The sequence below is a fragment of the Budorcas taxicolor genome, chromosome X, assembly GCF_023091745.1.
Source record: "Budorcas taxicolor isolate Tak-1 chromosome X, Takin1.1, whole genome shotgun sequence".
Taxonomy (NCBI): domain Eukaryota; kingdom Metazoa; phylum Chordata; class Mammalia; order Artiodactyla; family Bovidae; genus Budorcas; species Budorcas taxicolor.
Window position 1 is genome coordinate 125,160,410 of NC_068935.1, and position 25,963 is coordinate 125,186,372.

The window sequence follows — 25,963 nt, forward strand, 5'->3', positions numbered from 1 at the left end:
TACAGAACCTTGTCAGGCCTCATAAGAGAATTGACATTTGCTCTGAGATGGGAACCACTGGGGGGATTTTTTTTTAAAAAAGATGTAATTGACATATATATATGAGTTTCAAGTGTACAACATAATGATTCAATATATGTATATTGTGAGTGGCTTCCCTGGTGGCTCAGACGGTAAAGCGTCTGCCTACAATGTGGGAGACCTGGGTTCAATCCCTGGGTCGGGAAGATCCCCTGGAGAAGGAAATAGCAACCCACTCCAGTATTCTTGCCTGGAAAATCCCATGGATGGAGGAGCCTGGTTGGCTACTGTCCATGGGATCGCAAAGAGTCAGACACGACTGAGCGCCTTCACTATCACTATATATTGTGAAATTATCACCACAGTAAGTCTAGTTAACATCCATCACCTTACATAAACAATCTTTTTCTTGTTATGAGAACTTTTAAGATATCTCTTAGCAATTTGCAAATATGCAATATAGTAGTAGTAATTATAGTCATCATGCTGTACATTATATCCCCCAAACTTACTTATTTTATACTTGGGAGTTTGTGGTCTTGACCCAGTTTACTGTTTTGCCCACCTCTCACCCCCTCCCTCTGGCACACCAATCTGTTCTTTATACCTGTGAATTCAGTTTTTCATTTTTAGATTCCACATATAAGTGAGATTATACAGTATTTTTCTTTCTCTCTTTGATGTACTTCACTTAGCATAAGGCTCTCAAGGTCTATCCATTCCTTACTTTTTTATAGCTGAATAATAGTTCATTGTGAACATGTGTATGTATGTGTTTGTGTGTATGTATATGTGTGTATACACACACACATCACATTTTCTTTATTCATTCATCTGTCTGTGGACACTTAGGTTTTTCCATGTCTTTGCTATTGTAAAGTATGCTGCAATGAACACAGGAGTGTGGGTATCGTTTTGACTTAGTACTTTTGTTTCCTTTAGATAAATGCCCAGAAGTGGAGTTGTTGGGTCATAGAGTAGTTCTGTTTTTAATCTTTTGAGGATCTCCACACTGTTTTCCATAGTGGCTGCACCAATTTATATTGCCACCAACAGGGCACAAGAGTTCCCTTTTCTCCACATCCTCACTAACATTTGTATCTCTTGTCTTTTTGATGATAGCCATTGTAACAAGTGTGAGGTAATAGCTCATTGTTTTTGCATTTCCCCAGTGACTAATGATGTTGAGCATCTTTTCATGGACCTGTTAGCTTATCTGTATGCCTTCTTTGGAAAAATGTTTATGAGATCCTCTGCCCATTTTTAAATCAGATTTTTGGTGGGTTTTTTTTTTGTTGTTGTTCTTTATATATTTTGAATGTTAACTTCTTATCAGATATATGATTTGTATGGAAAGTTTTGAGAGACATGTTCAGACTTAGAGTTTAGCAGGATCACTTGGACTGCTGTGTTGAAAATAGACTGTAGAGGGGCAAGGGTGGAAGCAAAAAATGATGGTGACTTGGACCAGGGTGGTCATTGTAGAATTCATGAGGAGTAGGCCATTTTTTGATATGGTTTAAAATAAAAACCAACAGATTTTGTTGAGTGAACAAAAGGTGTTAGAGTAATGAAACTTAACTCCAAAGTTTTTGGCTTGAGTAACAGGAAGAATGGATCAGCCATCATTAAGATGAAAATGACTGTGAGAACAGATTTGATGGGACAATTGAGAGTTTTGTTTTGAACACACTAAGTTTGAGGTATTAGACATGCAAGTGAGATGCCTAGAAAGCAGTGGATATATAAGTCTGGAGTTTAGGGAAGTGCTCTGGGCTGCAGATAGAAATGGGGGCATCGTCAGAATATATATAGATGGCTTGAAAAATCCTGATGCTGGATAATATCACCAAGGGATCTGGTGCAGTTACTGATGAAAAGTCCAAGCATTGTGCCTAGGGACACTCCAGTGTTAAAAGATCAGAGCAATGAATGGGAACTAGAGAATTAGATTGAAGTAGAAGGAAAATTTAGGAAGTGTGGTATTCTGCAAGCCAAGGAAGAAGGTGGTCCAAGGAGCAGGGAGTACTCAATGGTCTAATACTGCTGGAAGGTCAAAGACAAGGGCTGAGAATTAATCAGTGGATTTAGCAATGAAGAAGACATACTGAATCAGACTGTCCAGTATTAGATACTGATGCCTGAATCCCATCTCCACAGATTGATTTAATTGGTATGAGGTACAGCCTGGACAGCAAGGTTTTTAAAGCTCCCCAGGTCATTCTAGTATGCACCCAAAGTTGAGACCCTACTGTCTTCATTAACATCCACTCTTAAATTGTGAAATGGTCTTGTTATCAGAAACAGATGTGGCTGGACTGATTATACACAGAAGTATTTATCTGTAGGCTTATTCTTGGATACTTTGGGATGTGAAAATAATAAGCAGATCTGAAAACTGATTATTAACCACCAAAGGGATTAGCTATTTAGCACCTATCTGAAAGTGGCTTTTAAGCTGAAAATCCCTTTGCTTTTTACTTTTTGCAAATGTTTGATTCTTTGTTTTGTTTATCCTCAAAAGACCTTTTGTTGTGAGTAACAGGGGTAAGTTTCAAGTTAATGAAAAAGTTCAAGGGAAATCTTGATGTAATTGATCTAAAGAAAACCAACCAAACAAACTTGGACTGAAATCAATAATTAAGTATTTAAAAGAGTTAAGTACATTCTTTTCAGAATCTGAACACCTCAAAAGTTGGCTCATAACAGTTATAGAAATTTTGTGCTACATTAAAGCTTTAATTGTTTTCATTTTCTCACAACAGACTCTAGAAATTATTTAAATGCTTTAGTAAATTTGAGTTGAGTTGGTAGCTGTTGGCTCTTAAAAATTAAAGCATATCATGGGTAGGCTGTTCATCAAGTGATCTAGTTTGTAGGCTGGTAAAGTTGGATTCTATGGCCAAAGAGAGGAAGGATTCAATGTATTAGGACAAGACCAAGATAGAAAATAGAGAAAGTCTGAGTTGAAATAGAAGCCTAATTATTGCAGGCTTCCAGAAGGATGTCAAGTGTCTAGATTAGCCCTTCTTAGCCCAGGTTGGGTTCCAAGAGAATTAAGACCTAAGGCATTCATTGTATTAACTGAATACACTCATACATGTTTAATGGTGCTATGTATCATCCTTGGGAGAATGGAGAAAATAGTCACTCAGATAATCAAATAATTTTCTCTAGGGTTTCTCTAGCAGAACCCCAGTTGAGAAAGGCTGTTTTAGGTACTAATCTGTCTTCTTGGATGGCATAAGTAGTCTTTTGAGGTCCGGGTCCTCAGGAAAGAAAGCATAAAAAAGAGCCTGTTGTAAAATTGCCCAGAAATTAAAAAGAATAATCTCTTTATTAGAATAGTTCTTAGTAACATAAGCACAGGAACACCTTGAACAAATCTCAGCAGTGAATTTTTTGGACAATTTAATGTGTATCTTTCCAGACTTTTGTCTCTGCACATAAACTTATGTGTAAATAGTGTTTACTACAGAGTGTGATTGTGCTATTCATTTAGTTCAGCAATTTTTTTCCCCTTGAGCTATTATGGATGTTCTTCTATATAATTACATATGGATTTGCTTCTCTCCAAGGGTTTTATGATATTCTGTAGTTTGGTTGTTACAAAATATATTTTACCACTCTTCTGTTAATGGATATTTGGATCATCTCCAGTTTTTCACTATTGTGAACAATGCCATAATAAACATTTGTTCAAAAGTTCTTGAAAATATATATGTATATATGTTTCTATTTCTATAGTATAGATTCCAGAAGTAGAATTGTTAAGTCAGGATTATTACCATCCCTTTTTTATTATATAAATTTCAAATATATTCAAAAGTAGAAGGTAACATAATGAACCCCCATTTATTCCTTATCAACCTCAATAATTACCATCACAAGCCAGTTTTGTTTCCCACTCCCACTGACTCCCCCTACCCCAACACTGGGTTAATTATGAAGCAAAGACATGACATTTCAATGATAAATATTTCATCTATAAGATATTGTCCTAAAGATTAAGAAATTTTTGTAAAATACCATCACAGTTATCATGCCTAAAAATTAGCAATAATTCCTTAATATCAGTGTTCAGATTTTCCAAATTATGTGTCTTTTTTCTTTTTAATAGTGAGTTTGTTTGACATGATCAAGACAAAGTCTACACATTGCATTTTGTTGATAAGACTCTTAATTCTTATCAACTTTTCTCCTCTTATTTTTTCTTTTTCTTCTTGTCAAAGGAGCATTTGTCATATAAAGTTAGAAAATTTCTGGATTTTGCTGATCATATCCCTGTGGTATAATTTCGTAAGTCCCTCTGCTGCATGCCCCCCAACCCCACAATTCCTGTAAGTTGGTAGTTAAATCTGGAGGCTTATTTCAGATTCTGGTTTGAATTTTTAATTTTTATTTTATATTGGAGTATACTTGATTTATAATATCATGTTAGTTTCAGGTTTACAGCAAAGTGAATCAGTATACATATGCATATAGCCATTCTTTTTCAGATTCTTTCTCTGTATATGTTATTATAGAATGTTGAGTAGAGTTCCCTGTGCTATACAGTAGGTTCTTGTTGGTTATCTATCTCGTATATAATAGTGTGTGCATATTAATCCAAAGCTCTTATTTATCCCTCCTCCCACCATGTTTCCCCTTTGGTAACCATAAATTTGTTTTCAACATCCGTAAGTCTGTTTCTATTTTGTAAATACGTTCATTTGAATCATTTTTTAAAATTGAATTCCACGTATGAGTAATATCATATGATACCTGTCTCTTGCTGGCTTACTTCACTTAGTATGATAATCTCCAGGTTCATCCATGTTGCTGCAGATGGCATTATTTCTTTCTTGTTTATGGTTTGCCAACTAAGGTCCGTCTAAGTCAAGGCTATGGTTTTTCCTGTGGTCATGTATGGATGTGAGAGTTGGACTGTGAAGAAGGCTGAGCGCCGAAGAATTGATGCTTTTGAACTGTGGTGTTGAAGACCCTTGAGAGTCCCTTGGACTGCAAGGAGATCCAACCAGTCCATTCTGAAGGAGATCAGCCCTGGGATTTCTTTGGAAGGAATGATGCTAAAGCTGAAACTCCAGTACTTTGGCCACCTCATGCAAAGAGTTGACTCATTGGAAAAGACTCTGATGCTGGGAGGGATTGGGGGCAGGAGGATAAGGGGACGACAGAGGATGAGATGGCTGGATGGCATCACGGACTCGATGGACGTGAGTCTGAGTGAACTCCAGGAGTTGGTGATGGACAGGGAGGCCTGGCGTGCTGTGATTCATGGGGTTGCAAAGAGTCGGACACGACTGAGCGACTGAACTGAACTGAACTGAATATTACATAGTACATATATAGCACATCTTCTGTATTCATTCCTCTGTTGATAGACATTTAGGTTGCTTCCATGTCTCAGCTATTGTAAATAGTGCTGCAGTGAATACTGGGATGCATGTATCTTTTCAAATTATGTTTTTCTCTCGATATCTCTCCAGAAGTGGGATTGCTGGATCATGTGGTAGTTCTACTTGTAGTTTTTTAAGGAACCTCCATACTGTTCTCCATGGGGGCTGTACCAATTTACATTCCCACCAACAGGGTAGGAGGGTTCCTTTTTCTTTACACCTTCTCCAACATATATTGCTTGTAGCTTTTTTTGATTATATCCATTCTATCTGCTGTGAGGTGATACCTCATTGTAGTTTTGATTTGTATTTTTCTGATAATGAACGATTTTGAGCATCTTTTCATGTGCTTTTTTTCACCATCTATCTGTTCTTTGGAGAAATGTCTATTTAGGTTGGTTTGATTTTTTTAAAGACTACTTAATAGTTGATTGTGTACTTCATCTGTTTTTTCTCTTTGCGATGCTAGTGGCCCTTGATGATCATTTCCTAGATCCATTACTTCGTTAGAAGTTGTAAAATAGTGATATTTAAATTTTATAATTAATTCCTGAGTTAGTAGCACAAAAACTTTATAAAGAGAAATTTTCCCTCATCAGTGACTTGGTTACAGTTTGTATGGGAAAAGGAAGCTGTATGCTTAATTTTGTCTTGATCATTTTTCAAAAACAGTGAATTGGTTTGTTAGAATCCTCTAAGAGTGACCAGTGAGGTTTTATAAGATCTTTATGAACTCAGAGTTTTAGTGATAATTAATGTATTTCAATGCTTTATAGTTATTTTTCTTCTTAATGCTCAAATTGTCCCCTCTTTAGCCAAAAACTTTCAAGTTGGCTCCTGAGTCTTTGATAAGAGTTTAGTAGCAGCTTTGTTTCTTTGTGGGTTAAGATGTTCCAGGATCATCTTAGACATATGTTGAATCAGTGATTCTGTCACGGAGTCTTGGTTTCTTTAGTGAGAGATGAAGTTTACAGACCCCAGTCAGGGCTTGAAGGTTCTTATTGCTACTGAGTTGGTCATTGCTTTGGACCTTTTTGGTAGATAGAGCTGGGGAGACCACCTCATGAATTCCTACTGATATTCCAATTCAAATTTAGGACTATAGGATTTTTGCTTCTTTGATTTTGTATTTATTTCTTCTATGCTGAAAATTCTGGTTCTTAATGATACTAAATTAATATTTTTGTATTCTTTTTCAAAACACCAGTACTGTCTCATCACTTGGACTTCCCAGGTGGCTCAGTGGTAAACAATCTGCCTGCCGATGCAGGAGACAGAGGTTTGACCCCTGGGTTGGGATGATCCCCTAGAGGAGGAAATGGCAACCCACTCCAGTATTCTTGCCTGGGAAATTCCGTAGGCAGAAGAGCCTGGCAAAGAGTCAGACATGACTGAGCATACACATACACTATTATCACTTATATAGTATGCTTACTGGAAACTATATAAGATTTCTTTGCATTTATATTTTTTCCTTAGGTTATATCCTCTTGGGAAAATACAGTTGGATTGTTGTGTTTGTAAATCATGTGATAAATTAGTTTCTCTTTTGTGGATAAGCTGTCAACCAGATGCATAGGTTCATTTGTTTTGCCCCAGCCACAAATTCAGATAGTATGTTCATTAGCAAACTCTTTTTAGGCAAAATTTTAAGAATTGTCTCATTTTTAAAAAGAATCATGTAAAAATCTTATGTAGTTTCAAAGTCAAATTGCAAGACGTATTAATGGAACTTTCTATCTGTCTCTGCCCTCTTCATCATGTTTTTTTTCCCTCAACCTATCACTAGCCATTTTTCTTACCTTTTTATTTTCTCTTTTGAAGAAATGAAAGGAGATACATTTATTATTCACTTCCCCCCCTTTTTAAATAAAAAGGTAGCATTCTGTGCACAGTATTCAACACCTTGCTCTCTTGTCTTAACAGGATGTTCTGGAGACTTCTCCATAGCAGTATTACATAGAAGTTGCTTCATTTCTTTTTAGAAATGTTTAATATTTTATATTATAATATGAATAGCATTAACCATCACTGACTTAATCAGTCCTCATTACTGATGGACATGTGCTTTCAAACCTTCACAGGAACACTTTTAATATTTCACAGCCACAAACTCAAGATATTTTGTGGCAAAAAAATTTAACAGCTGTCTAAGGAATCCATTTCTTGTGTATAAAATGAAAATTTTACCATATAGTGTACTAATGAAGACTGTGATCTGTGAATATATAAATAATTTCTGATTCTGATGAGTATAACAGGAATTACTGGTGGGGTCATTCCCTGTTTGAGGATGGCAAGACATTTCAGGTCAAGGAATGCCAAGATGTATTTCTAAATTCATCTTGGCTTTCTGGATTCAGGGACCCTGCAGCTTTTCCAAAGGAACCTTGTGTCAGACTATCTCATCCTCATGATTCAGGCTTAGCTTCTGAAATCTTTACTCTCCATCCAGCAACAGGAAGATGCCATATTTTTTTTTCTGTCTTTCCAAATACATTGATCTGCATACACTTTCATCCACAGTCTAGGTCTAACTTAGAAAAGATCAGGTAAGGACTGAGTATGATTTAATGAGACTTACTGGTGTGGATCTTAAGCACTTGATTCATTTGAATATGAAAAATGAAAGATAACTTAAATTTTTTCCTGTTAAAGTACAGCATCCTTGCACCAGCCTCTCACAGAATGAATGCATATATAGATATAGACATAGATATATACACTCTGTGTCTTGAGTCAGACGTTTGTCATCTTATCACTGAATCTTTCAGGAGAAACAGCTCAGGTGATCGTGAGAAGGCCCTGCAGGTCATGCTCCAGGTTCTGCAGAGCTGTGACCACCCGGCCCCTGACATGTTCTGCCTCTGTGGGAGGATCTACAAGGACATCTTCTTAGATTCGGACTGCAAAGATGATGCCAGCAGAGACAGCGCCATCGAATGGTAAACTGGCCGCCTTTGTCAGTAACACATGCATCTTTGCAAAGAATAGAATTGCACAAGCTCAGGGTCCAGGTCTTTTCCCTACATATGTGTAGCTGCCTGTTTGCTGGCAGTAAGAAAGATGCCATACACGTGGTCTGGGAATTTCCAGATTCTTTTTTCCAAAAGGAAACCATTAGAAACAGCATTTTCTGCTGGTGACACTCTTCTCCCAAGTTCATGCATTTATAGGGGCAAGGAAGCTCAGCACCCTCCTTCCCAGCTCCTCCTTCCAGAACCTTGTTCCACCACCATCATGGCATCCTCCTCTCAGTGAGCTGTTCATTTCTTATTCATTTAATCATTCAACAAATGTTTCCTGAGGGTTTACTGCATGCCAGGAACTCTTCTAGATGATGGGGATAAACAGCAGATCTGAAGCCACACCCTCATGGACCTTGCATTGCTGGTAAGGAAAGTCAGACAAACAAATACAGTAAAATAGAATATCAGCTGATGGTGAGGGCTTTGGGGAAAAGTTAATCAGGGACAAGGGAAGGGAGGGTTGGGAGTTGTCAGCAGTTTTATATAGGATGCTCAGTGAAGGTGAATAAGGTGTAGATGGTGAGGGAATGAGCCTTGCAAATAACTGTGTTCCAAAAGTGGGGTGGGGGACAGCAAGAACAAGAGCTGAGGGGGATCTCCTCAGCAAAGACCCTGAGGAGGAAGTATGTCAAGTATGTGCAAGGATGATGAGGCAGGAGCAAAGGGGAGAGTGGCAGGAAATGCAAAAGAAGAAGACTGTTTTACTCAGAGTGAGACGATACAGTGCTGGATGTTCTGAGCAGAGGAGTGACAAGATCTGATCTGCATTTTAACCAGAGGACTCTCACGGTTATGCAAAGAATACATGTTAGGGGGTGTGTCAGCTATCATTTACAAGCATCTCCAAGACCTAGTGGCTTAACACAAGGGTTTATGATTTCTCATGATTCTGTGGATTGCCCAGGCAGTTCCTCTGCTGATTCTAATCCTGAGGTGCTGAACTCATCCCTAAGGTTGTAGTCATCTGGAGAGTCAGCAGGGCTGACAGGTCCAGGATGGCCTCAGTCACATGTGACAGCTGGTGCCGGCTGTTGGTGGGAGCCTCCATTCTCTAGCAGTGGTTTTAGTCCTGCCAGACCAGCTCCCTTATGTGATGGACAGCATTCTAACAGAGTGAATGTGGAAACCAGAAAGCTTCTCAAGGCTCAGGAACTCTCACAAGGTCAGTTCTGCCACATGTTCTTGATCAAAGCCAACCACATCGTGAGCCCAAATTCAAAGGAATAGAGACACAGATTCCACCTGTGAGAGGGAAACATGACAAAGGCATGTGCTTAGTGGTTTGGCAGGGGTTGTGGTTATTAAGTAAACTACCACGTGGATGAGGGATGACACAGAGAACAGTTAGAACCTCAGAGAAGAGCTGATGGTAGCTTGAACCAGGGTAGTAATGATGAAAACAATGAGATGTCAGAACCTGGGTGTATTTGAAGATAGAGCATACAGCCTGCATCATCCATTTCCATCGCAAGAGCTCTTGGTACCGCTGTTTGGTCTCATTTCATTCTGACTGCTCCCTTTCCCCCTCTTCTTTGCTTTCCTTCTATACAGGTTGGACTCTGTCCTCTCCCCTCTTCTCTTCATCTACGCTGTTCCCTGGTAATCCCAGTCACTCCCACACCTTGGACTGTTATCAGTCTCCAGCCCAGCCCCTATCCTAAGCTTTGACCCCACGTTGCACTCTTTGATTACCTATTCTTTCAAGCTGGTGCTGGTGTTTAAGACTCAACATGTCTAAGACTGAAGCTATTCCCTCCTCTCCATAAGGGATGGCTTCCATTGTCTCGCTCTCTTACCACCATTCTTTAGCCTTCTCCGCATGTACTTTTGCTTAATGTTTGGTGACTTTTCACTTACTTATCTCCCCATACAGTCATTTCCCAATTCCATCCCTTCTGTGAGCCTTCCCTTCCTCCCTAACCATCCTTTCCCATCAACACCACCCTCAGTCGGTGCCTTTTTTTTTTTTTTTTTTTTTTTTTACTTTCTTTCCAGGAATGTTCTAACAGTATCCCAGGTAGGTTCTCTGCTTGGTGTCTGTATAGTGTATCCTTCATAGATTAATAGCTTACTTTTCCTGAAGCTCAAAGACCCAAAATACCTCTCCACTCCCTACTAAATACAACTTCAAACTTGTAGATCACTGTTCTGGGTGCTCTGCAGACTTTCTCCAACCTGCCCCTAGCCCTGTTTCTCACTACTTGATATATGTCCACATAAACTGGAGTTCCTTAGGAGCTCCCCAAACTCCCGTCTCTGCTCTTGCCATTTTCTGTGCTGGGGATTCCATTTCTAAATTGCTGCTGCTACAATTCTGTCCATCTTCATGCCGCATCTCAAGCCTCTCTGTCTGCTATGAGTCCCTCTAGATGGATTTGTGTGGTTTTAGGTTATTTGCCACCCATGAAAATCAGTATTTTCACTAATTGTGTGTAGATCTTACCTCTTTCATGGTATAGGTTCTTAGAGGGTAGGGACCTTCTTTTAGTCTTAGTTAATCCCCAGTAGTACCCAGTGCACTGTATGGTCAAGAAGAATCACTCGGGGTGTTGAAGGGAAGGGAAACAGAGGAAAATAATCGGCAGGGGCAAAATAGTTAGCTGTGTTCCCACCACCATGGCCAGGAATTCAACCCCCAGGTCAGGAAATGACTGCCTGTGGCTCCCTCAACGAAGTCATCAGAGCCTTCTCTGTGCAGTTCGGAAGGTAGTGCTGTGGGTACAGGAGCACATGAAGCTTGACCTTCTGGTCAAGGCATGCTGGCTCTGGTGAGGCCATGGGGATCATCTCACTCTCAGAGAAGTGGAACGTGAGGCTCAGGGAGGCAGGGAGCCAGTCCAAGGTCATGGGGCTGGATAGACACAAACCTGGGACTGCAGTCCTGACTCCGAATTAGAGACTTGTCTGTCCCCAAGCTGGGCCTATTTGATTTATGGGTAAGAAACATAGAGAAATCACCCTCTCTGCCCTCTTCCCAGATAGCTTTCCATAATAAAAGAAAATGGAAAAAAAGTCACATACAGTAGGATATGGAATTTAAAATCCCCAAAACATAGCAGGAGTGGGAGGGAGAGAGCGTTCAATTTTATTGGAATTTTGTTGACTGAGGTTGGAAGAACTTTCTTGATGTCCTCGGTTCCACTTGAGGGCACTTGTATCATGCCACAAAGTTCACAGAATCGGATTTTAACTGATTTCATGATATGATCAGATTTAACTGATAAGTTCTCCCTTTCACAATGAATGTTTTGTTGGTGCTTAATCCTGTTGTCACATGAGTGATAAAGTCACTGCTGGTTTACAAAAAAACATTTTTGTGTCATTACTTCATTGATCAGATTTTTTTTCCCTGATCTTGGTAGTCATACTTGATCATGGAAGAGAAATACATTTTTTATGTGTAGACAAACGATAAATAAGAAAATTTTAAATGGCATGGTGAACCTTTCAGTGTAAAAATGGCACTCACAGTTTATGGTCTTGTTCTTTATCCTAATGTAAACCATCACTGCCCCTTTTCTCACTTTATGCCACTGCTCTTTGGGGTCCAACATTTTGGCAGAACTGCTTCTTTTTTTTTTTTTTTTTTTTTTGATGGTATTATAATTTATTTATTTATTTATTTATTTTTTTAATTTTAAAATCTTTAATTCTTACATGTGTTCCCAAACATGAACCCCCCTCCCACCTCCCTCCCCATAACATCTCTGTGGGTCATCCCCATGCACCAGCCCCAAGCATGCTGTATCCTGCGTCAGACATAGACTAGCGATTCAATTCTTACATGATAGTATACATGATAGAATGCCATTCTCCCATATCATCCCACCCTCTCCCTCTCCCTCTGAGTCCAAAAGTCCGTTATAGACAGCTGCGTCTTTTTTCCTGTCTTGCATACAGGGTCGTCATTGCCATCTTTCTAAATTCCATATATATGTGTTAGTATACTGTATTGGTGTTTTTCTTTCTGGCTTACTTCACTCTGTATAATCGGCTCCAGTTTCGTCCATCTCATCAGAACTGATTCAAATGAATTCTTTTTAATGGCTGAGTAATACTCCATTGTGTATATGTACCACAGCTTTCTTATCCATTCATCTGCTGATGGACATCTAGGTTGTTTCCATGTCCTGGCTATTATAATCAGTGCTGCGATGAACATTGGGGTACATGTGTCTCTTTCAATTCTGGTTTCCTCGGTGTATATGCCCAGCAGTGGGATTGCTGGGTCATAAGGGAGTTCTATTTGCAATTTTTTAAGGAATCTCCACACTGTTCTCCATAGTGGCTGTACTAGTTTGCATTCCCACCAACAGTGTAGGAGGGTTCCCTTTTCTCCACACCCTCTCCAGCATTTATTGCTTGCAGATTTTTGGATCGCAGCCATTCTGACTGGTGTGAAGTGGTACCTCATTGTGGTTTTGATTTGCATTTCTCTGATAATGAGTGATGTTGAGCATCTTTTCATGTGTTTGTTAGCCATCCGTATGTCTTCTTTGGAGAAATGTCTATTTAGTTCTTTGGCCCATTTTTTGATTGGGTCGTTTATTTTTCTGGAATTGAGCTGCATAAGTTGCTTGTATATTTTTGAGATTAGTTGTTTGTCAGTTGCTTCATTTGCTATTATTTTCTCCCATTCAGAAGGCTGTCTTTTCACCTTGCTGATATTTTCCTTTGTTGTGCAGAAGCTTTTAATTTTAATTAGATCCCATTTGTTTATTTTTGCTTTTATTTCCAGACTTACATGAAAAAATAATTCCATTTTGTGATACAAACAAACAGACGGCCTACAGAGAAAGGGCCTATACCTGTTGAGATTTCCATGAAACAAAAAATGCTCAGTGTGCAAATGGAGTATAACTTTAAAAATGATAAGTTGACATTGTGGCTCACTTTCAGAGGTAGAACTATAATAAGTTTTACATTTCTTTTGTACACTTTAATATACTTTCCTTATTTTATACAATGACCACAGCTTTTCTCTAAAAGCTATCTGATGAAGAAAGATTTTAAAACTCCCTAGTGCTATTGTGTTGCTATTATGACATTTTTAAGAAGCTATCTGATTGGTGCATGTAGCTATCTGTAAAGATAGGCAGGGAGGGGCAAAGAGTTGGAAAACAAATTAGAACAGTAAAAATTCTCATGAGAAGATTGATATGTGCTATTATTTACACTTTTTTTTTCCATTATAATCTGATATAAAGGGAGTTTTGTTGCTTCTATAATTACAGGTATCGCAAAGGGTTTGCGCTCCAGCCATCTCTTTATTCAGGAATCAACCTTGCGGTATTGCTGATAGTCTCTGGACAACAATTTGAAACTTCCATGGAACTGAGGAAAATAGGTAAAACTGTTCATGACCACACATGTGGATATGCTTTGACAACACAAGTCCAGCATTCAAAATTATGCTCAAATAATCAGCATTAGGGGACTTCCCTGGTGGCTCAGTGGTAAAGAATCTGCCTGCCAATGGAGGAGACGTGAGTTTGATCTCTGGGTTGGGAAGATCCCCTAGAGAAAGAAATGACAATCCACTCAAGTATTCTTGCCTGGGAAATTCCATGGACAGAGGAGCCTGGTGGGCTACAGTCTGTGGAGTCACAAGAGTCAAACAGAACTTAGCAACTAAACAACAACAAAAACAACCAGCATTATATCGCAAAAGGAACAGTTACTCTCTGATAGCACACATGAGGCTGCAGCCCAAATATAATGCCCAGTTTCTGCTCTATCTAAAGGCTTATATGATATGATAGAAACTAGGAAGATTTGTCTTAACTTTATCTAAAATTCAAATTATTCAGGTGTCCGGCTGAACAGTTTGTTGGGAAGAAAAGGGAGCTTGGAGAAAATGAACAGCTACTGGGATGTAGGTCAGTTCTTCAGTGTCAGCATGTTGGCCAGTGATGTGGGGAAGGCTGTCCAGGCAGCAGAGAAGTTGTTCAGACTGAAACCTCCCATCTGGTGAGTCATGCCTATGCATTTTTATCACCCATGTCAATATCCAGTCTTGTTCTGAAAAGTTAACCCAGGAGGAAAAGGTGTGAATACAAAAAACAATAACAACTGCTGTGTTTTTCCTTTTGACTTCTTCATTAAAGCAAAGTTAAGGCAGAAAGGCTCACTTGGTTTTATGTGAAGGAAGGGAAAAAGACAGACCCCCCCCCCACATAGAATATATCCTTACATGCTATGTCTCCAAGACAGAACTCTCAGTCCCGTTAGTTTTTTCAGATCATGTAGGTTCTCAAGAGCAGACCATTCTTGGGTACCAGTCCATATTGTGCATTTGTGAGAAAGCAGATAGTAAAGCTCAAAGTACACCAAGTAAATGATTTCCATCACAAATGGAAGCAAACTAAAACACCCATCATAGATATGGTCAGGAAAATGGAGGCCCAGGAGTGCCTCTAGTTAGCTCATTATGCAGCCATTAAAATGTGCAAGAAAGAATACTTGGAGACATGGAAATGTGTTCATGGTTTATCACTGAATAAGAAAAGCCAGATGCAGCATGTATTTTTTTCTATCAGTGACATTATCAGAATCACCTGTGTTGATTAAAACAGATTGCCAGGCCTAACCCTTAGGATTTCTGGTTCAGAGGGTATAGGGTAGGACCTGAGAGTTTTCATTTAGAAATTACAAGCTGACGCTGCTGGCCTGGGGGCCACACTTTGAGAACTACTATTGTATATGGACTCATTTTCATTAAAAACCTCTGTTTTATATGTGACTTGGAGGAGGGTCTGGGAGAGTTGGGCAATAGCTGATTTCCCAATAGACACTGAGCTCCGCTAGAAACATGGTTCTGCCATTGATTGCTATAGTCTCATAAAATCAATAGATGCTCAGCAGATATTTGTATAATGAATAAATGATGAGTCATGAATTTTCCCAAAAATATTGATAGTGGTTGTCTCAGGGAGGTAGCCAATGAAGAAGTTTTGAATCTGCTTTTTAAATCTATTCTCTGATTTGTCTAAAATGCATTTGGATCACTTACATAATTAAAACATTTTTGCTTCTAATGATCCAGGTTTGTCTGTCCCCTGCTGTGTCTCCTTTCAGTGAACCAATCTGGACTCTAGGGGATAGGAATTTCAGTGGCCATACCTAGGGTTGACTGTGTTTCCTCCTCATCTAGAGGGCTTAAATTTGATCCTGAAACCCTATGAACTTCTTGAAAGTTTTCTGAGGCTGAGAGAACACAGAGGTAGGCTGAGCTTGCAGCTCTCCTGGAGTGGCCACTATTTGAAGTACTCTAATGTTATGGTGTATTGCTGCATCTGAGGCAGACAGAGCTGACTCTCTGGAAATGAGCTCTGAGGCTTGAATACGTTCCCATTACATCAGAACCTGGACTGACTTACAGTGTTCATACCTATTGTGTGTTCAAGACCACCCTGAGGTTTGTGATTTGCTCAAAGAATTCATAGAATTCAGAAAAGCTGTTATACTGTGGCAGTGGTTTATTGCAGGTATACGGATTAGAATCAGCAAAGACAAGAGGCACTTAGGGCAGAGCTCAGGGGAGACCAGGAACAGGCTTCCAGTTGTCCTCTTCCAGTGGAGTTGTATGTAGTTGTTGTTACTTAGTTGCTAAGATGCCTCTGACTCTTTGCTACCCCAGGGACTGTAGCCCCCCAAGCTCCTCTGTCCATGGGATTTCCCAGGCAAGAATACTGGAGTGGGTTGTTATTTCCTTCTCCAGGGGATCTTCCTGACCCAGGAGTTGTACCCACATCTCCTACATTGGCAGGTAGATTCTTCACTGCTGAGCCACCAGGAAAGCCCAGTGGACAGTGCTTAATTCTCCCAGCAGTGATGTATGACAACATGTACAAATGATTGTCAACCAGGGAAGCTCACTGAGCCCTGTTGTCCAGGGTTTTTATTAATTGTTTTTTAAAATTATTTATTTATTTTAATATACTTTATTTTGAATATTAATTATTTGAAATTAACTTCATTTGAATATAAACTTTATTTTTTAAATGTATTGGATGCTATTCCATTTTCCAGTCACTGTTTATTACATGCTATTAAAAAATTTTTTTAATATGAATTTATTTATTTTAATTGGAGGCTAATTACTTTACAATATTGTGCCCGGGTCCAGCCTCAGCAGAGTCCAGGGATATCCTCAGGGTGGATGACATTAGCAAATGAAGAATGACATGGGGTGACCAAGCTTCAGTGAGCAAAGTCCATTACTTTATTTTCAGAGAGGGCTTTTATACCCTGAGTTGTACATACAGCAAGGTAAAAAATGCAGAGTCAACTCAACATTCCATCAATATTAACTTTTATCAATATCAGGTTCTTTCCTGCAAGAGTCTTATTTTTTGTACATTATCTTCTGGCCCGGAGGCCTGTTAACATTTTATGACTCCTTTTTGATAAAGGTTGGTCAGCTAAAACACTTACTTTCCCTTGAAATGTTTTTTCTTAAATTCCTTAGCCTGCATCGCCCTTAAAGTACAGAGTTACATTTTTATGGAGCAAAGATTCAGCGGGTTACAGCAAAGAAAGAACTTATTAACTCAAAGTCTAATGTTGCTAATGCTAAAGCTGCTGCTTGTTTTTTCTACATCCTGACTATATGCACTCCCAGGAACACAGTGGATAAGGGATGTGAGAACTTGGCAGCAAGCATTGGCTCAACAATGTTGCAAGAGTCTGGATAAACCTGCCAAGTAAGCTAGAATGCTAACAGGGGGTTTGAAACACTCCTTTCATGCCCAGGAGATTTATCAACTAGAGCCCTAAGTTGATTTTTTCCAGAGAAAGGTGGTCGGGGAGAGCCCCCTGTTAATGTCAGAAGAGTTGGTGAAAGACATAAAATAGTAAGACAGACAGATTCTGGTTTTGGGGTAGATGCTCGAGCAAGTCCAGGGGGTCCCTTGAGTCCTGATCCACCTTGCTCGTCAGGTCTCTCCACATGACCTTGTCATGGGTGGGGTCTCCCGTGCTGGCTCCCGGCAATGTTGTATTGGCTTTGCCATACATTGACATGAATCCACCACAGGTGTACATTTATTTTTGATTGTGCTGGATCTTCACTGCTGTGCGGATTCTTCCCTAGTTGTGGTGAGTGAGGGCTACTCTCTAGTTGCAGTGCACCAGGTTCTCCTGTTGTGGAGCTCAGGCTCTAGGCTCACGGACTTCAGTAGTTGTGGTTCGTGGGCTCTAGCACACAGGCTCAGTAGTTGTGAAGCATGGGCTTAGTTGCTCCTCAGCATGTGGGATCTTCCCACACCAGGAATCAAACCTGTGTCTCAGTTTTGATCCTGTGTAAAGAATCTGCATTGGCAAGCATGCAAATTTTTTACCACTGAGCCACCAGAGAAGTCCCAGGGTTTTTATTGAGGATCAGTTATGTAGGCATGAAGCATGCAGGTAGCTGACCTGAGTCCCCAGCCTCTCCAGAGATCACACTGATACAACATGGCCCAAGACCTCCACCGTGAATCATAATGTTAGTGTAGACTAGCTGGCCTGGCACAAGGCCTAAGGTGGACAAAGACTCTTACCAGGCAGGATATCCCAAGGGCTTAGAACTGATGCTTCAGAAGCCAGTCAAAGGCCAGACCTTTCTCTGGAATATGTAGTTTGGAAACCCAGGCCTGCCAAGTTAATCCTTTACAACACCATACCTTCCCAGGATAGCTCCAGACTTTATCCTCAAAGGGCAAAATAATGCTCTGATACTATCAGTGTAACCACCTCACCTCAACCCCATTCCCTACTAGAGAGGAGACCACCACTGCCTGGCAGCTATGTTTAAAAAGTTCAATTTGCCTAAAGATAGTAAAGATGTGGTGAGACTGAACACCTCATAAATTAAAGATCCACCAGGTCAGATTTGATTTTTTTTTTAAAGAGACCTTGAGTTTAATATTAGTGATGGCCAGAGGTCAAAGAGGAAATAGGGTAGGAAGGAAACTGGGCTGGCTATAGAAGAGAAACATGAGGGATCCTTTCAGATGGAAATCTTTTCTATCTTGACTGTGTCGATGTCAATATCCTGATTGTGATACTGTTCTAGAATTTTGCATAATGTTACAATTGGTATAAACCAGGCCAAGGATACATGGGATCTCTCTGTATTGTTTCTTACAACTATATATAAATCTATAATTGTCTTGTTAGAAAAGAAAAAGACACTGAGTTTGAAATTTTGTCATTTTGCAGTTCCTTTGAACTTCAAACCACTTGCTCTTGTTAATTAAGATGGCAAATGTTTGCCAGTCTTTGTGCTTTGAACAAGATGTACCAAAATTGAGGTCTAGCCCAATGTTAGTAAAAAGGCATGTTCTATGATTTTGTTGGACAAGCTTATTTTGCTCCATTTGGGTTTCTTATAATTAAGTATGTGGCTGCCAAATGATTAAGAAGTACTTGCTACACAATATGAATTTAAGAAATAAAGCTTTGGTGAAACTTCTTTTAAAGGGAGGAGGATTGAATACTGTTTCCTTGGAAATCTAATTTATTGGTACTTGTGGTCTTTCCAGGTACCTGCGGTCACTGGTTCAGAACTTGTTGTTAATTCAGCGTTTCAAGAAACCCATTATTGAACATTCACCCAGGCAAGAACGGCTGAACTTCTGGCTAGATATAATTTTTGAGGCAACAAATGAAGTTACTAATGGACTCAGATTTCCAGTAAGAAACGCTAAATCTTGAAGATAAAATAAAAAGAAAGTGGGATTGGTACTGTCAAATTATTGCATACTCTGAAAGGAAGAAAGCTTTGGAATAATTGAAAATGTTAAGAGATTCATCAATCTTATGCAAAGTCAGCCAGTGAGAGATCAACTCACTAGAAAAGATTGGCTATATCCTTTAAAATAGTGGTTCTCAACTAGGAGTTGAGGGCATTTGGCAATGTCTAGAGACAGTTTGGTTGTCATGGCTGTGGCGAAGGCTTTGCTACTGGCAGCTAGTGGGGTGGAGGCCACGGATGCCACTAAACCTCCCACTAAGACGAGACAGCTTCCTGCCCCCAACACACAGTTACCCAGCCGCAAATGTCCATAGTGTTGTGGGGGAGAAACGATCCTGCAACAATGCAGCACTAATAGTAAAATTTTGAAGTTTTACTGCTCCTCTCCTCCTCTCCCTCAGTACAATAAAATGTAACTCATGAACTGTCACTTCATCCTGCATCCTCTTGCATTTTTTGCAGACTTGGGTACCTACCTGTGGATCCTCCAGTTTACTTCCTCATTTCTCTCAAAAACTGTAGCCTTCCTTGCTCTTCTCTGTGACCTCCTCAGGCAAGCTGTTCTTGGCCACTCTATTTAATAAACAAGTGTGTCCCCCACGCCACCATTATTCGTCCTTATTTTCTATATGTTCCCTTATTGCATATCCAACAGTAGGTGCTCAGAGAGGGTCTGTGGAGTCCAGAGCTCCCCACTTGCTCACTGGGCAGGGTGAGCTCTGTGACATGTTCCTGTGCATCACAAGAATCTGTTCTGTTCTTTTAGGTTCTGGTGATAGAACCAACCAAAGTCTACCAGCCTTCTTATGTCTCCATAAACAGTGAAGCTGAGGAGAGGACCGTTTCTCTGTGGCATGTCTCACCCACAGAAATGGTAAGAGAACAATCATGAACAGCTCTCTGTTTATTCTGTATCATTTAGTTAAAAATTCAGTTTTCATGTAGGAGAGTTAACTATATTGTAGTACTTGAAAGAACAGGCACCTGTGCTTAACTTCTGAGTAACAGAAGTATATGAGAGAGTGTAATCACAGTTGGAAAAAGGAAGCAAGGTATGTATATATAGGGGTGTGTGTGTGTAATTATTTGTATTATATGGTACCTATATGTGTATATGTGTGTATATATATGAATGAATGCAAGCTTGTTGATAAAGAAGTTAAAACATGGATAAGGAATAAAGTAAAAATCCCTTCAGATCCCCCAAACCTGTTCTGTATTCCCACCAGTGATGATTTGATGGATGTCCATGTATACTTTTCTCTCAGCTCAGTTATATATGTATACTGTGTGTGTACATATATCCGTTATATACATAATACAGATATAGACAGCGTGCGAAGCATTTTCATTAAAATGAGATCATATGGTGAGATTTGTTACTTTGCAGCTTACCCTTTTTAAGTGATGCGTACACCATAGAAAGTTTTCATCCGGCACACAGTGATCCACCTGATTTTTTTAAATGTAAAATCCCCTATATTCCCATGTCACAGTGGTGCATTTCTGAGTATTCATGAGCCATAGTTTATTTTACCACTTTGCTGCTAATGCGCACTTAGGTTTCAATTTTGCATTCTAGCCTATTGTTAATACGCTGATGTACATCTTGGTGGTTACATCCTACCATGCACATGTAGATTTTTCAGGAGCAAAGAGTCCCAGAATTGGACCTGCTGAATTCAAGAGTACCTATGTTTAAAATTCAATAGCTACTGTCCAGCTTGTACCATTCTAGTTCATACTCAACACCAGCAATGCAGGAGAGAAAACATTTACATTGCCCCTTAAAGATATTACACAAATGCTGGGCCAGGCCTCATGTTTTCTTTCATGATGTATATTTTCATCTCTATGTGTCTAAAGTACTTCATCACAGTTTTACTTTAATAAAATATTTTGTAATAATAAGTAGCACTGTTGATAAGCTCATTAGATAGGTCTGTTTTCTGTCTTTGTTTCCAGAGAGTAGGGGGAGAGTTCTGCCTTCAGCTTGGCAAAGAAGGATTCCCTCCCGCCCCAGAGATAAGAGTGTGAGCAATTATGTCTTAATAGTTTAAAAAAAATCTGTATCTTTAAAAATAAAATAGAACATCAGAGAAGAAGAAGAGTTTCAAAATCATACTAGAAACTCTTTATCAGAAATAGTCATGATACAACAACTTTCCATTGTTCAGTGGGTATAAAGTTTTAGTTATGCTAGATAAATAAGTCACAGAGAGCTGCCATACAGCACAGTGGCTATAATTAACAGTATGGGGTTGTACACTTCCAAATTTGTAAATACCATGTTGTGTGGTCTTACCACACACACACACACACAAATAAAAACACCCCAAAGCCCTACTCATGTTCCCTCCTCCAGGTTCCACTGCCAGGAAGCCCCCTCTCCTTGCTGTTGGGATTCTTGTACTAGATACCAACCTTGCTTATATTCTTTGTGTCATTGATGCCACTGTGATACAGGAGAATTTTAAAAATTCTGATCTGTAATCTCGCTATTCCATTGATAGAGGTAGCAAAACACCTCGTATTTTTAAATTAATATTTTATTGGAATATAGTTGATTCACAATGTCGTGTTGCAGGTATACAGCACAGTGAATCTGTTGTACATATAGATATGTCCATGCTTTTTTAGATTCTTTTCCCGTATAGGCTGTTACAGAATATTGAGTAGAGTTCCACATGCTGTTCAGTAGGGCCTTATTAGTTATCTGTTTTATATATAGTAGTGTATATGTGTCAGTCCAGTCTTCCAATTTATCTCTCCTCCCCTCCTTATCCCTCAATAACCAGAAGTTTATTTTCTACATATGTAACTCTATTTCTGTTTGGTAGGTAAGTTCATTTATAGCCTGTGTTTATAGTCCACATATGAGTGATATATATTTGTCTTTCTCTGTCTGACTTGCTTCACTCAGTATTACACTCTCTAGGTCCATATTGCTGCAAGTGGCATTATTGCATTCTTTTTAATGGCTGAGTCATATTCCATTGTATATGTGTACCGCATCTTCTTTATCCATTCCTCTGTTGATGAACATTTAGGTGGCTTCCATGTCCTAGATATGATAAACAGTGCTGCAGTGAACATTGAGGTGCATGTGTCTTTTTTTTTTTTTTAATTAAAACAATATTTATTTGTTTTGACTGTACTGGGTCTTCCTTGCTGCACATGGGCTTTCTCTAGTTGCAGCAAGCAGGGGCTCCTCTGTAGTTGTGGTCTGCGGGCTTCTCATTGCAGTGGCTTCTCTTGTGGGACATGGGCTCTAGGGCCTGTGGGCTTCAGCAGTGGCGGCCTGCAGGCTCTGGAGCACGGGCTCAGTGGTTGTGGTGTGGCCCAGTTACCCCAGGGCATGCAGAATCCTCCTGTTTCATGGATCGAGTCCATGTCCCCTACATTGGCAGGCAGATTCTTAACCACTGGACCACCTGGGAAGTCTGCATGTATCTTTTTAAATTGTGTTCTCCACATATATGCCCAGTAGTGGGACTGCTGGATCATATGGTAACTTTAGTTTTAGTTTTTTAAGGAACCTCCATACTGTTCTCTATAGCGGCTGTACCAAGTTACATTCCCACCAACACTGTAGCAAGGGCAAGGTTCCCTTTTCTCCACACCCTCTCCAGCATTTGTTGTTTGTAAACTTTTTGATGATGGCCATTCCAGCAGGGTGTGGACACCTCATTATCTTGACAAGTATTAATAGTTACGAAAAAAGCTGATCCTATTAAAGCGAGTCTTCATACTTTTAGAGCAAAAAGGTTTTGTTCTCATGGAATTCTAAATGGTTGCAGGTCTTTAATGGAACTTTCCATCGGTACGTATAACATCTCACTAGTTGTAAATGTTTTGCTTTGTTTGTACATAGTCTGTAATAAGAAATGGAAAGAACTATATAAGCAGCAAATGCTAGTTTTCCTTGACTGATGAAATGTTTTGCACAGCGCTTGGTAGTTGTCAGAGCAAATGTCTGAGAGAAATATAAATTGCCTTTTTTCTTTGAGAGGAAGGCTTTGCTTTTGCTTTCATTTACATTTTTGAAATTCTGCAGATTGTAAAAGCAAGCAGATTAGCCCAGAGTGAAATGAAACTTCTCTACATGGATTTGTAGTTTTTCCCGGTGGGCTGTGGGTGGTGGGAAGCAACTGCACAGAGGCACACGTTCACCTGCAGACAGCACCACTGTACCATGAGATGAAGCTCTGGTTCATCGGCCAAGGATTCAGAAACTTAGGCTGGTGAATGTTTAACCACCAGCTCTCCAGGGGATGTAGGAGCAGAGGGCGATTTGTCATGTTTACTGAGCTCTGTGGTGCAAATACTCCCATCCTGGCCAGTTTCCAGCAACCATGGTCGAGTCACCACACACAGGGTTAGGAGATGTGCAGGATTGGCCTCCCAAGCTGGTGTGAGCTGTGCCCAGCACAGCAATGCAGGGGGGCTGCACAGAGCAAGAACGAATGCAGTGTTTCTCCTTCGACTCCTCTTGGGCCCTGACAGATGCATCGTGGCCCCATCACTGTCCATGTGGGCAGGGCTGCTGGTTTTGGAAAGCTCTTTGGGGGGTGCTGTTTATACTTATATTAGTGACTGGAACATCTTACACAAAAAGTCAATGCTTTTAAGAACAGCAACAAAGCCTATGCTTTTAACATAAAAAGCTCCCCTCCCCTCTGAGGGTAGGAAGGCAGAGGCTGAGTCAGCTCCTAGGGGATCCTGAAGGCACCCCCTCTCTGACTTCCCAGCCTGTTTCTCCAGAGCCCACCCTGGCTCTGCCTCCAGCGCGTGCTTACTGGGGGTTTCAGATGCCGTGAAAAGCTAAAATTGTGAGTCTACTTCTTCATCATGGTTTGGTGAAATATCCCCTCTCAGGAAGGACTAAGATGCTGCTGAGCAGGAGGCTCGGGGCAGGAGGACAGTCTCAGCTGTCCTGACTGACCTGCCAGGACCCCGGGTCAGGAGCCACGTACACAGAGTAGCTGTTGCTTTTGGGTCAACAGGAGTGACTGGGTACAGGGGTGTTAGGGGGGCTTCTGGGCTGCTGCTGAGGTTCTGTCTCTTGGTGTAGATGCTGGTTACAGTGGGTATTCATTTTGCAGAAATTTGTTAAGATGATCACTGTACCCTTTTCTGAATGTATGTTGTATTTCAGCTTAAGAGTTTAGTCATAATTTAAAAAGCCCTCGTAGTGACCTTGTTGATACTCCCAGATCATTACTGGATCCTGTGACTTTCCAGATAAAGCTCAAACTTTTTTTTAAGGTGGACTATTTTTAAAGTCTTTATTGAGTTTGTTACAATATCACTTCTGTTTTATGTTTTGTTTTTTTGGCCCTGAGGCCTGTGGGCTCTTAACTCCCTGACCAGGAGTCAAACCCACACTCTCTTGCATTGGAAGGTGAAGTCTTAACTGCTGGACCGGTATGGAAGTCCCCAAATTCTAACTCTTTTCCCAAGTGTCAAGCGCCTATATAACCCTGCCCTGCCTTGCTCCTCCTTCCCCTCCCCAACCCTCAGCCCAGCCAGACCGTCATCCATCGTTGCATGGGCCAAAGCTGGCCCTGTAGGGGGTCACATGTGCTCTTCTGTTATCTTTACCCCTTTCTGGAGTTCATTCTGCCAATTACCCAAGTTCTAACTTCTGCAAAGGTGTCTCTAAGCACCCTTTCCCTTCTTGCACTGAATGTCTATTGGCTACCCAAATGTCTGTATCATGTACCAAGTACATCCTGTCTCATTTATTCACTTCCCAAAGTGTCTACCCAACTGCTGGCAAGCCTGTGCTTGACTTCTATAGTTTTATATCCATAGACCTACAAAACAGGAACCCCCTCTAATGCCTGTTGATAATGATATAAAGGGAAAGATGGGAGGTCTGTGTGTTTTACTTCTTAACCAGTAAATCTTCCTCCCATATTGAGAAGTTCCCTAAAGCTACTCAGAGTAAACCTCCCATCTGCGAGTACTTTGAAAACTTGCGTGGCTGAGCTTTCTATATACATGCAGTCTCTTGCTGGTGTATGTGGGTCAGACAAGGTTCTCCCGAATCTGCCAGGGTTCCTATTTCTGTACCTAAATCCAGAGCAGAGGCCTATTCTCCACCACTACTCTCTTTCAGTGACTCAGAACACACCTCTCCTTTGAAATAACACACAGGCTTTCTATACAGATAGCTCTGTGATTGGCTTTCATGTTTCATCCATGTTCACATCTCTCAGTGATTCTCACACAGAGTGGCGGCTCAAGTCCTAATGATGACCTCCAAAGGCCCGCATGATCTCCCCAGCTTCCTCTCTCACTCCCCTCCAGTCTCACTCCCCTCTGTGCTGGTTCCCAAACATGCCAAGCTCACTGCTGTCTCAGGGCCTTTGCACTTACTGTTTTCTCTGCCTGGAACTGGCCCCCCACTTATCTGAATGGTTCATTCTCTCACCCCCTTTGGCTTTCTGCTTGAAAAATCATGATTTCTTGCCCCACCTTACTGGCCTTTGCTGTGTTATTTGTCTTCATAGCACTTTTCACTCTCCACCAAGTTCTTCACTTACAGTTTGATTTACTGCCTACCTATCTCCCCTCACTCGAATGTAAGCCCCATGAAGACAGGGGTTTTGTCATTGCCTGTCATGTCTTCAGGGCTGGTACGTTGCATGGAGCATAGTAGGTGCTTCATCAATGTGTCTGAACTGTGCTCCTCCCATTGGGAACTCTCCTCCCAGCTGTGCCTGTTGCTGTTGCTCTAGGACAGCAGGAAACTTGTCTCCTGACCGCTT

The 25,963-nt window shown here is 40.4% G+C and overlaps 1 protein-coding gene across 1 annotated transcript in view; it reads left to right on the plus strand.

Annotated features, from left to right (window-relative positions):
- MAP3K15 (mitogen-activated protein kinase kinase kinase 15) overlaps window positions 1-25,963 on the plus strand; it is a 145,149-nt gene that overhangs the window by 79,366 nt on the left and 39,820 nt on the right. Inside the window, exons 7-11 of the mRNA XM_052662827.1 lie at window positions 8,195-8,365; window positions 13,684-13,796; window positions 14,260-14,419; window positions 18,976-19,126; window positions 19,954-20,061. Coding sequence (XP_052518787.1) covers window positions 8,195-8,365; window positions 13,684-13,796; window positions 14,260-14,419; window positions 18,976-19,126; window positions 19,954-20,061 — 703 coding nt within the window. The remainder of the gene's footprint in view (window positions 1-8,194; window positions 8,366-13,683; window positions 13,797-14,259; window positions 14,420-18,975; window positions 19,127-19,953; window positions 20,062-25,963) is intronic.